Source organism: Antechinus flavipes, chromosome 2 (genome assembly GCF_016432865.1).
Source record: "Antechinus flavipes isolate AdamAnt ecotype Samford, QLD, Australia chromosome 2, AdamAnt_v2, whole genome shotgun sequence".
NCBI lineage: Eukaryota > Metazoa > Chordata > Mammalia > Dasyuromorphia > Dasyuridae > Antechinus > Antechinus flavipes.
Window position 1 is genome coordinate 334,900,599 of NC_067399.1, and position 13,163 is coordinate 334,913,761.

The 13,163-nt window shown below is 33.1% G+C and overlaps 1 protein-coding gene across 1 annotated transcript in view; it reads left to right on the forward strand.

The window, feature by feature from the left end:
* The window catches only part of SYNE2 (spectrin repeat containing nuclear envelope protein 2), a 389,516-nt gene that overhangs the window by 122,529 nt on the left and 253,824 nt on the right, over positions 1-13,163 (forward strand). The window contains exons 18-24 of the mRNA XM_051973670.1: positions 2,419-2,577; positions 2,990-3,163; positions 6,997-7,131; positions 7,674-7,829; positions 10,189-10,406; positions 10,571-10,661; positions 12,874-12,986. Of these exons, the coding sequence (XP_051829630.1) occupies positions 2,419-2,577; positions 2,990-3,163; positions 6,997-7,131; positions 7,674-7,829; positions 10,189-10,406; positions 10,571-10,661; positions 12,874-12,986 (1,046 nt within the window). The remainder of the gene's footprint in view (positions 1-2,418; positions 2,578-2,989; positions 3,164-6,996; positions 7,132-7,673; positions 7,830-10,188; positions 10,407-10,570; positions 10,662-12,873; positions 12,987-13,163) is intronic.

Consider the following 13,163-nt stretch of genomic DNA (forward strand, 5'->3'; position numbering starts at 1 on the left):
CAGCCACAAGCTGGTCAAATCCTACTACTAATCAGCATGGAAGTTTTGACTTTTGTTTCTAATGTGGACCAGTTCTTCCTTTCTTAGAAAGTCTAGTGGCTCAATTCACTCTCAGGGATCCACCATATTGGTGTTGGACTAGTTTTGGTCTCCTAAATAGCTTCAGACTTTTTGCAGCTTAGAACTCTTAACCCAGCATCTTCAGCTTCACCAATAACAGGAATTACAGATGTCCATCACCATACTGTGTTAGCCAAATAACATTGGGCAAGTCTTTTGGGAGTCTTTAAGCTTGAGAAGGGATTGCAGAGATAATCTAATTCAAAATCTCCATTTTACAGAGCAAGAAACACTTTCCCAAAATTTAAGTGACTTGACTAGTACACACAGCTAATAAATAGCAGAGATAGCATTCAAATCTAGTGCAGATTTGCTGCTCTTTCCATTACTTAAGGCTGTGTTCTTTTAAGAATCTGTAAAATGGGGATAATAACACTAAATGATCCTCTTTAGTATTCAGTACTATTGTGCATCACTTTGCTAGCCAGTGCCTTTGATTTTGAATCATTTATCTGTCTTAATCTAGAGATTAAAATAATTAAATTTTAATTAATTTACAAATTAATATTAATTAGATTTAAATTAATCTGGAGATTAATTTTTAAAATATTTTTTATTATAACTTTTTATTGACAGTACATATGCATGAGTAATTTTTTTTTACAACATTATTCCTTGCACTCACTTCTGTTCTGACTTTTTCCCTTCTCTCCCTCCACTCCCTCCCCTAAATGGCAGGCAGTCTTATACATGTTAAATAAGTTATGGTATATCCTAGATATAATACATGTGTGCAGAACCGAACAGATCTCTTACTGCACAGGAAGAATTGGATTCAGAAGGTAAAAGATAACCTGGGAAGAAAAACAAAAATGCAAACAGTTTACACTCATTTCCCAGTGTTCCTTCTCTGGGTATAGCTGTTTCTTGCTCTGTAAAGTGGAGATTATGAATTAGATTATCTCTGCAATCCCTTCTAAAGCTTAAAGACTCCCAAAAGACTTGCCCAATGTTATTTGGCTAACACAGCATGATGATGGACATCTGTAATTCCTGTTATTGGTGAAGCTGAAGATGCTGGGTTAAGAGTTCTAAGCGGCAAAAAGTCTAAAGCTATTTAGGTGACCATTGATCAGTTGAAACTGAATTATACCTTCTCTTTGTTGAAGATTCCATCAGAATACATAGAGATTAATTTTTTTTTTAAAAAATTCAGTCTCCATACAGGAATGCAATGCAAATTAGTAAGTCTGTTTTTATATTGTATTTGAAGTATGATTTGTGAATATAAAGAATTACTAGCTTTTTATTGAAAACTTGCTCATGGACTAGACATCCACAGCTTAACTGATTGCAGAGAATCCTGCTTATTTAAGTAAAGGAGAACATATTCTTTCTTCTCTATAACTAAGTTCTGCCTTTACTTCCATGTAACCAACACATTAAGAAGCAGGGAGTAAATAGTTAACATTATAGTATCCTGCAGTCATTATTACACTCAGTCCTCCTAGGGAAGAAGAAACATTGAAAATTTAACTGAGTTTCAAGTCATAAAACCGTCCAGGCATGAGTTTTGACAACATGGAAAATTCCAACAAGAAAAATAAGAAATAATCCCTTTGCAAGTCCCCATTTCTTAGTTTTGTGAATTTTAATCTGTCTGTATTTTCTGTGGTAAGCATAGAAAGATTTTATAGTTTTGAAAATGGAAGTCTGAGAAAGTCACTCAGTTTTCTCATCTTTAAAACAAAAGGTTTGGATTAAGTGGGCTATGAGGTCTCTTTCAGCTGTAGCATCTATGATTGTGTTACTAGCTGTATTATTTTAGCAAATCCCTTAACCTCTTCGAGGTTTGGCTTTTAAAGTGAGAGACCTTGAGTCTCTAAAATTAGTTTTAGGTCTAAATCTCTGATCTTATAATCAATATTGATAATTAATATCCATTTTATCTTTTAAATAGTATTGTTTTACATATAGTTGGTACCATCTTAAGATATCTGTACCATAAAAGATGTAATTTTGAATTAACATGATATTAAAAGTATCAGGATGCTTTTTAGAATCTGAGCATTAAACTATTTCACACATATATATGTACAAATGTTCTTAATTATAAATTATTTCCTTCTTATTTACAAGGTAGTATTGTTGTTGTATAAGGTACTTGGTAAGATAAATTTGTCTTAAGACTATATCCTCAAGTTTTCTTTAAGCTGGAAAATGTAAGCAATACTCAGGACATTTATTATGTAAATTTCACCATCTTGGATTTTGGATTCATTCTTAATGACTTTGGATTAACATAATTTTTATCTGGATTAATGTTGAACATAACTATGCTCTCGTTTGTTTCCACAGAAATTGATTGCCCGAGGATCTATGTACCAAGAGCATGTGACTAAGAAAGAAAATGCATTACAAATAATAGCACAAAATATTTCAAGCAAGGCACTTCTCCAGCATTTCCATACATCTGAGCTCCAGACACAAATTAAAGAAGCAAAAGACAAAGTTCAGGTCTTTAACATAGTTCATTTTCTAAACATATTGTTCCAGGAGCTTTTAGTGGTCTGAAAAAAATGCAACCATTCATTTAAAAATTTCCTGCATAATGTTATTTTTGCATTATAGTATAAAATAATTGTTGCTTAGTGGCACATAAATCTAATATATTAGAATCTATTGGAAAAAAACAAGTTACTATTCAAAAGAAACTTCAATCAAATCTTATTAAGTACCTTCTATATGAATTCAAGGTGCTTTATAATCTGACTTTAACTTATCTAACAGATATTTAAATTTTTGTTGAATTGAATTATAGGTTTTTGCTAACCCTTGGAAAAGATAGAATGTTTTGAAGAAAAACTTATTTTCTTCATTTAAAATATTGTGTGAAATGTGACTCATTTAAAAATGTTTTTCTTCCCAGAATAATATGGCAGAGCTAGATGCTGTCTTACAGGCCTCATATGAGAGTTCTCTAGAAATGGATGTTAGGGCCAAGTTTGAAAAGTCACAGAAGGAACTTGAGTCAGATATTATAAAGGTGCGACAACTCCTTGGACAAAAAAGGAGACTTGGTAACCTGGTTTCACAAAAGAAGGTAGGAATCTCTATTGCCATTACTTTCAGAATATTTATTGGTAATAATTTCTCTATTAAAAAATCAAAATACATAACAAAAATTGTTAGTCTGCCATTATCTTGTTTTAACCTCTGGGTTTTCCAACATCTGAATTTCTTTGTTAAAGAAGTAAAAGTGACTTATAATTATAATTTTAAAAAATTGATTCAAATAAAAAATTAAATTCAGATTTTCAATGTAGACTTATTAAAATTGTTGAATGATTCATTAAAAATAGCACTGGAAAAGGAATAAGAATCAAATGAAAGTGTGAAAATACTTTATAAATTTTAAGAAAAGGATGTCATCCTTACTCTTAAACTATAATTAATTTCTTTTTTTTATAATAATAGCTTTTTATTTTTCAAAATACACACAAAAATAGTTTTTAGTATTCACCCTTGCAAAACCTTGTGTTCCAAATTTTTCTCCCTCCCTCTCTCTCTCCCCCTTTCCCTAGACCACAAGCAATCCAATATAGGTAGAACATGTGCAATTCTTGTAAACATATTTCCATATATAATTAATTTCTTTAAGTTTGATTTATAACATAGAAGTTTCCAGGAGCTATATTTTTAACATGGCTAGACTTGGACTTTAAGAAGATTACTTTAGCACCTAAATGGAGGATTGGCTAGAGTAGGGAGAGGCTTTGGGTAGATAGACATCTGGAAAGCTATTGCAATATTCAAGGTATAAAGTGATAAGGGGCTGTAGCAGGGTAGTGGTTATTTAAGGGGAGAGAAAGGGACCTATGCAATAGGTATCACATAGGAAAAATTAAAGGATTTGATAACAAAAATGAATGAGAGAAAATGAGGAGTTGAGAATAACATTGAAATTAGAAATCTGGGTGACTGATTATATAGTGGGGGCCATCAAAAGTAATAGGAAAATTTGGAAGAAGAGAGGATTTAGGGAGAAAGATCATGAGTTTAGCTTTGGAAATGCTGTTTTGAAGTTGTTTATAGAATATTCAGCTTGAGATGTCTAATTGGATATGTAAAACTGTAAATCAGGAGAAATTTTAAGACTGAATAAATAGATATGAGAATCATCTATCTGTATAAAGATGACCATTGACTCTTTGGAAGTTGATAAAAATCACTGAGGATAAACAGAAGTACAACCAGGACAGACTCTTGGGGAATATCCATGGTTACCATGATCTGGATAAAGATTCAGTGAAAGAAGTGGAAAAGGAGCAATTAGGTGATAGAACTAGAGAGAGAACTGTCGCAAAAATTGGAGAGGAGAGAGTATCTAGGAGAAGAGTGTGATTACTAGTATTGTAGGCTTCAAAGAGATCCAAAAGGAGGAGTATTGAGAAAAGGCCACTTGATTTAGCTATTAGGATGTCATTGGTAATTTTGAGTAAGAACAACATCAATTAAATGAGATTGAAAGCTATATTACAGAAAGTTTAGGGAAAAAAATTAGGGGAGAGAGAGAAGAAACACTGATCGCAGAAAGTTTTATCAAGTAGTTTAGCCACAAAATGGAGAAGAGATACAGAATAAAAGCTAGTGATGATAGATGGATCAAGTGAAGGTTTTTTTTTTGTTAAGGGATTTAGGAAAAATGACTGAGTTTATAAACAGGAGGGAAATAGCTTGTAGAATGAGAAATATTGAAGATTAATGAGACAATGGGGATAACAGAAGGGAGCAATTTTATGGAGAAGGCAGGATGAAATGGGATCACTGATGCATGTAGAGGAGTTTGCCTTAGGAAGGAGAAAGGCCACTTTTTGTGTGATAATGACAGAAGGCATCTGTATGATATGAGGTAAGGCAGGGAAAAGATCTCTCAAAAACTGGCCGCTTTTTTTTCCCTCCCCCCAGGAAAGCTTGAGGCAAGGTTAATCAATTGATAGGATGAGGGAGGTGGAGTCATGGCAGGTTTGAGGGCAGACTGAGGTAATGATGAATCAAATAGTGAATCAATTAAGGAGGATTGCCTTGCTTGCAATAAAGGCACAAATGGGATTAATAAACAAATTTATAGAGAACTTATGTTAAACATAGTTTCTCCACTTTCTCCAACGTCTTTCAATAGCATGTAAATAGAAGTAAAGATAGTGTAGGGTGGAAGTAATCCAAGCTTTAGGACTTGCAAAGTATGACTGGCAAAAAGATTAAGGGGAGGGAGTCGAAAGGGACTCCTTTGTAAAGGATGATGTCGAATTCAATTGGTTCCCCAAAGGGAAGGGAGAAGAAATAAATATAGTAGGAGTGAAGGCTTGAGAAAGTACTGAGGGATTAGAGGTCATAGTAAAAACTAAGAAAAGGCTGAGAGTCAAGAAGCAGAGAGAAAGATAGCATGATAAAAAGATTATGATTAGATAAAGAAATTTTAAAATTCAGGAGCACAGAAGTACACTTCCAGGTGATTAGATTAAAAATACAACCATTCCTATTTGTGGCTGAAGAAGAGGGGCAGAGGAGGAAATGAATAAGTTGAAAAATGAGAAGTTAGGACATTTGAGGGAGGATCAGTATATTTATTGAAGTCCTTTTGTATGAATAAGGAATTAGAGTAGATAGAGAGGATGGGTTAGTTGCTGAAATCTATGAGGAAGGAAAGAGAGCCAGTGGATAGCAACTACCAGAATTTTTACTGGGCTATTAATATGGATTGCATGAACAACAAAAGAGAGGTAACTGAGTAATGATGGTATTGGAAGAAGCCATAAGGGATTATGGGGAGTAAGACTTTAGCAAATACTTAGTATTGGAGAGAATGAGGAAAATGCATATAGAGCAGAATTCAGAACTCATTTTGAGAGGAAGAACAAGGATAATAGGTAGAAGGAAACATAGATCAAATTAAGAGTCAGATTGTAGTGGTATTGTACTGCCTGTCAGACCTCCCTATTAATATAATTGCTACTACTAATTGAAATTTCTTTGCACTCAAGTAGGGCATAAAACACTACTCCACATACTTTCTACATTTTGTTGCTTATGTAGCAAACTTATTCATCAGTTAGAAAGCATTCAAGGAGCATTGTCTAATACCTTCCCCACCACTTTTCTTTGCTCTGACACAGCATCAAAGCTATAAGTTTGGTTTTCCTAACTAAATTCATTTCTTTTAATGTCATGATATCCCCTAGTATCTCTCAACTATACCATTTTAGAGTAGAATAATGGGTACTTTGCAGAAAGAACCTCCTCTAGCCTCATGAAATATAACAGTGGTTTCTCTTTACAAACTTTCAGACATGATACAGGTGACATCCTATGACAGGGTCTTCTTACACCCTAGTGTTCATTTTCCAAAAGTCCATCATGTCTAACTCTTTGTGACCCAGTTAAGGTTTTTGAGACAGAGATACTGAAGTGATTTGCCATTAACTTCTCCAGCTCATTTTATAGATTTGTCAGCTGAGACAGTCAAGTTCGTGGCCAGTGTGATTAGCTACTAATTTTCTGAAGCTGGCTTTGAACTCAGTTCTTCTTAGAACTTAGCTGCCCTCTTCATCACAGACTTTTTAAAAACTGATTTTTGAGCGTAGAATATGTTGTTGGGTTAATGTCTTTGTTATTTTAATTTTTTAGAGAAATTATTTTTTCTAACTGAATTTAACAAATATCAACAAACATGAAGATTTCGGAATACAAAAAAAAAGTTTTTTTTATATGCAATCTATTTTCTCTAGGTATTTTAAATTAACGTGATTATATCAAAATTACCTTTCTTTGTTTCCCTTTTCTAAATTTCCTTTTGTCTTCTTTTCTGTGGTTTAATGCTTTATTTTTTCTTTTGCATGTAATATATTTTCATGTGTTTGCTATGTATTTTTATAGGATATCCTAGCTATTTTAAACAATAAAAGCTTGGACAAATTTTTGAAAGCTGCTGAACAGCTAAAAAATATTGTATCTCCTGATGAAAAGTTATCCTTAGAAGAAATGAGCAGAGAATTCTCTAAAGAGTGGGAGGTGAGATATCCATAAGATTTATGTGTCATTGTGTTGACTGGAACCTCAATTTCTAAAAAAAAAATTTTAAAAGAAGAAAAATATTTTCATTATTTGGGATGGTATTAAGTGTTATTCTTATAGAGAGGGGGATATATTTACTTCAGTTTCTTCTTAGCTCTCTGGTAATCATGATATATTTTTTATTTGTTCTGGGAATAAACAGTTTAGACAAAGCTACTTTCTAAAATTCACCTATTCATTCATTTAATAAGTATTTATTGAATGGCTTAAATTTACAAATACTAAAAAAGCTTACAACTCAGGAGAGTAGGTAAAACATGTCAATATAAATAACTACACTTTGGGTCAGAATGTAAAGGTGTAAATAGAGACACAAAATCCTCCAAAGAAGAATTTCAGAGAAGGAAGATGTCACTTCTAACTGGAAGAAATGATCATGGAAGATGTTACATAGAAAATGACCTTTATCAAAGTATGGGTAGAAATTTGACGAGTGGTGCTGGGGGAATGCTTATTTTGATGCTTATTTTATTTTGCAGGTTCTTTATCAAGAAATATATTTATATATTCATCGAATAAAAATTGAAATTGAAAAGGAGCTTATTGAAAATATATCAAAACTCGAAAAGCAACTAAATAAAGAGAAAAAATTACTTAGTAAAGGGAAGACCAAGGGACTACTTGAGGAACACAAGGTAGACTGATTTCTGTTTAAATATTTTAATTGCACTTGACATCTTATCTTGACTTGTAAGCTCCTGTTCTAAACATTGGTATTCATTCAGATTTATTTCTATTTAATGGCATGAATTTGGAGTAAATGATCTAAGAAAATCATTTTCAGATCTGTCTTTCTGTGGGTTTATCACTTCCAGGATGGAATTTTGTCACTGCCTTGAATTCTTTAATTTATTGTTGGCTCTTAAAAATATATAGTTAATGTTTAGCTTCCCTTGGTTTGCTAGTTATATAGGAGATATAATACTTGTTATTATTTTTGAAATAGACACAATGACCTCTGAAGGATCTGAGTGTTCTAGGAAAGCATGATATGCTTCATTGGAAGGCTTTTACTGATTAAACACATCAAACTTAGCCTTGAGATGTTTGTGAAGAATAGCATGTCAGGTCAAAGTTTCAAACAAGTCAGGCTGAACAGACCTTTTATTTATTTTTTTTTAAACTATTCCCCACCTCACTTTAAATTTAAATTTAAAATTTTCCCATGGTTCTTTCATTGAATAGGCCATGCATATATAAACAGTAGCACACATTTAGTTATTTTGTGTTGAGGAAACAAGTCCTAAAGTGTCCCATTTTTACACTTTCAGAACTCTTTTTATGTTATAGAAAAGTCACTAACAATGGGTAACTGCCAGCACTAAAGGAGTTAGTTAATAGGAGATTTTTTTAAAGGATCTGAGTAATAGTAACTATAGAATTACATAAGACCCTGTGACTCTTAGAATTTAAAAGTTGAAGGGATATTAGAAGTCAGCTAATTCAGGCAGTACCTGACCAAGAATCTCCTCTATCCCATAAATCAGGAAGTATTAAGCACCTACTATGTACCAGACACTCTTTTAGACACTTGGAATACAGAGACAAAAATGAAACTGTCCTTGCCTTCATGGAGTTTACATTCATGGAGATAACATGCAAATGCAAAAATATATAAAATATGAAAAAAAGAAGTACAAGGTAAATTCTGGAAGCTAGTGGGATCAATGAAGGTCTCATGTGTCAGAGCCTATACAAAAATAGAGAGATAGGAGATAAAGTATCATGTATGAAGAACAGCAAGAAGATCATTTTAGCTGGGCTATAGGAAGTCTGAAGGGGAGCAATGTAAGATAATGATTTTTGACTTAGATTTTAAAAGACATTAAATTTCAGATAAATGAGTTTGTATTTGATCCTTGGAATGACCAAAAAAAATCCCCCCAAAACAAGCAAACTAGGGTTTGTTGAGTAAGGGAATGACATGGTTAGAACTTTATTTTAGGATAGTCACTTTGTACTTTTGTGGATAAGGGATTTGAGAGAGGAAAGGAAAATTCAGGAGGACCAATTAAAAAATTAAAAATGGTTGTGTAGCATTGTTCCCAATCTTTTTATCATGATACAACCAGGCCAGTTTAGGCTCCTATCATCTCTTGCCCAGATTATTACCATAGCCTCCCAATTGATTTTTGATCATTTAAGCTCTTGCCCATAAAACCTTTAGCTTTTGCAAACCATTTTACACACAATTACCAGTTTCCTTATCTGTAAAACAGGACTAATAATAGTACCTATCTCCCAAAATTGCTGGGAGGATCAAATAAGATAATAACTTTAAAAATTTAATTTAAAACATTTTTATTCTCATTTTCAAATTCTCTCTCTACTCCTTCCTTTACCCATTGAGAAAGCAAGAAATATGATATTAATTATACATATGAAGTTATGCAAAATATTTCTGTTAGCTAGGTTGTGGAAAAAAAGCAAGAAAAAATAAAGTGAAAATCATAATCTTCAGTTTGCATTCAGAGTTCATGAATTCTTTCTCTAAAGGTAGATAGCAATTCTCATCATGAGTCCTTTGGAATTGTCAAGAATCATTGTATTCATCAGAGTAGCTAGATCTTTCATAGTTAATCATTACAATATTGTTACTATACACATTATTCTTTTGATTGTATTCACTTTGTTTTGTATCATTTTTCTATAAGTTTTCTCATGTTTACAAGAAAATGTGATTAACAATAAACCTTAATGCTACCTATTATTACATTGTCAGAAGTAGCTGATATATAGATTAACTTTAATGGATTGCTTTATTTCTCTCTCTTTTTATTGGTATTATAAAATATGGCTTCCTAAGGGAAGAAAGAATATTTAGATAATATGATGTAAAAACAAAGAGTATCAGTAAAAATTAAAAAAAATTTGAAATAATCAAACAGTTTTTCATCATTCTAAAAATGTACTAGTTTCTAATCATTATGGGGGAGGGGGAAATCATGTCAACTCACAAGGAATCTTTTTTTGCTGTTTTATTTCTTTAATTAGGCTTGCTTTTCTGATGAAGGGAAACTGTGTCAGCTTGATCACTACATGGAAGCCCTGAGGGAGCTGAGTGAAGAGCTGACTTCAGAGGAAAGTCGACAAGAAATAAGGAAAACAATTATAGAATATGAACAAAGACAAAATGGAATTAAGAATACTGCTTCTGAGATTTATATGATGCTCCAGGCCCTTAATGAAAACACTCAGATATTTGAAAAAAGGTTGGTATTTTATGAGAACATGAGGAATTTCAGGTAATCTTTATAAATTTTCTTCCAAAACTTATGACAAAAAAGTTACATAGCATTTTAACATTGATGATATTGCTTTGGAGTATTTAAGGTTTATGGCACTTATTTAAATGAAAATTTCTTTTACTTCCTAGGAAGCCTTCAAGTGCATCTGGGAATGGTGGAAAGGATGTTGAGAAGACGGCACAGCCTTCCAAATCAAATGATGCTGCTTCATCTGAAGAGGTATGCTCTTTAGATGATAATGATGATACCTAGATTTACAACATGTTTTTTACATGTGTTATTTCACTTAATTCTCACAATAACCCTGTAAAGTAGGTGCTGTTATTACCCCTTTTTTACACTTGATGAAACAGGCTGAGAATGGTTCAATGACTTGCCCAACTTTACATGGCTAGTAAGTATCTGAAGCAGGATTTAAATTTTGGTTTTCTTCACTCTCAGTTTAAAATTCTACCCACTGCATCACCTCTCTGCTCTTAGAGGAAAATCAGTAGAGAAAGCCTTCAATATTATAATCACAGCAGTGTAATTATACTTAACAATAAAGTAGGATTCTTTTAAATCTAGAGTGGTTGGGAAAATTAAGGTCCTGGTTAACTGAGGCACTGCATTTCTCACTTCCAGAATTTCAGAGCCAGAAGGGACCGCCAAACTTATTCGGTCTAAAAAAAAAGATCTTCTTTAAAAAGTACCTGAGCAGTCACTCAGCCTTAAAAACCTTAAATGAAGGGAAGCTTGACCCTAGTCTATTTGAATGAAATAGACAAGGAAATAAAACCCCATAGAACACAGTGTATTCTTTATTTACTCATTTAGAATTCTCTCATAATGACTTATATGTGTCATTATCATGAATATCAGCGATTACTTTCATAGTATCATTATACTATATATGTGTGTGTGTGTATAAATATATATAATATATGGATTAAGCCATATAAATAGTAAGATATAGATTCATTATTTATGGGACAGTTGAGTGGCGCCATAGTGCTCAGAGTGCTGGGCCAGGAGTCAGGAAGACTCATATTCCTGAGTTCAAATGCCTCAAACACTGTGTAACTTGGCAAGTCACTTAATCCTGTTTGCCTCAGTTTCCTCATCTGTAAAATGAGCTGAAGAAGGAAATGGTAAGCAATTATACTATCTTTGCCAAGAAAACCTCAACTAGGGTCACAAAGAGTTGGACGTGACTGAACAATATTATTTATACTGGTAATTACTTTTAAAAAAAACTTAATATAAGCTTTTTTAATTTGCTATTTTTCTTTTTAAAAATCTGTTTATTAAAAAATTTCAATGTATCAATTCCATTGAGTTAACACTAGGATTCTAACAACTTGGGCTCTTTATTTGTGTGGATTCCATGTAAAGGGGAGGTTCCGTGACAATATAACAGTAGTTCCTGTGGTGGACTCTGAATCAGGAAAACCTGAATTCAATTCCAGTCTCAGATACTTACTTACTAGCTGTGTAACTCTGGGCAAATCATTTAACTCTGTTCCTCATTTCCTTCCCAGGATAATAATAGCATTTCCCTCCTAGGTTTGTTACCAGGACCAAATGAGATAACTATGGTAAAATATTAAGCATAGTTTTTCACACATAGAAAGTATTATATAAATATTAGTTATTATTAAGATGGGGTAATAATAGCACCATGTTCCAGGGTTGCTGTGTGTGTCATATGAGATAATAATTATTAAGTGCAAAAATTCAGTTTTGGGTACATAGTAAGGGCTATATAAAGGTTAATTATTACACAAGTGTTATTACTTATTATTAAAAGGAAGATAATAATAACACTTGTTAGAATTTTTTGTTTGGTTGGGTTTTTTTCCCCTATGGAGCAAAGATTTTATTACACTGCCAAGAATGAGCTATAGCCAATTTTAGAGAAGTTAGCAAGGAAAGGGATTTTAGCAATTAATAAGAAGATAGACAAGTTCCTTAGCATAGATGCCATTAAAGCATGGCAAGTGGAGGATTACAGGACTCCTAATAGGCATTCACTATTTGTGATGCTTTATAAGAGGACAACCCCCAAAAGGAGCTAGTTATGGTAGGGAGAAAGAAGCCAGCAGGATCATAGTGAGTTGACCCTAAAAAGGAATTAACCAGGAGGTAACATTTGTAAAGCATTGGTAAACCTTGAAGTATTATGTAAATGCTAGTTTTTACTATAGCTTTCATTTCGAAGCCATAGACAGAAATCTGTCTTTAGAATGTGTGTGGGGGGAGAGGTTCCTTTGGTTTATTAACTCCCCAGTCACAGGAAGATGTCCTCTCTGCCATTGGAGTGTGAAGTTTGAGCTGAGAATCTTGCTATAACTTCTGGTTGGCATAAAGAATCAGTAATGGGTCTAGGTGGTGATGGAAGGTGACTGGTACTTGGGAAAGGTTGTATTCAATGTTTTTCCTTTTTGTTTAGGTTTCTGGATCTGCTAGCTTTGACTTAGAATACTTCAGCATACTAAAGCATCATGAAGATGAAAGACACGCAGAGAAAGATGGTGATGTTCCTTTTAAGAAGTTATTGGAAAGGTAAATTATTTCAAATTAATTGCCTTTTGTAGAGGCAATGACATATTGAGATGGAGCACCAAGCCTCAAGTCAGGAAGACCTGAGTTTAAATCAAGGCCTCAGACACTTCCTAGCTTGTGACTCTGGACAAATCATTTAACTCTTAGGTCTGTCTTAGTTTTCTCATCTGCAAAATG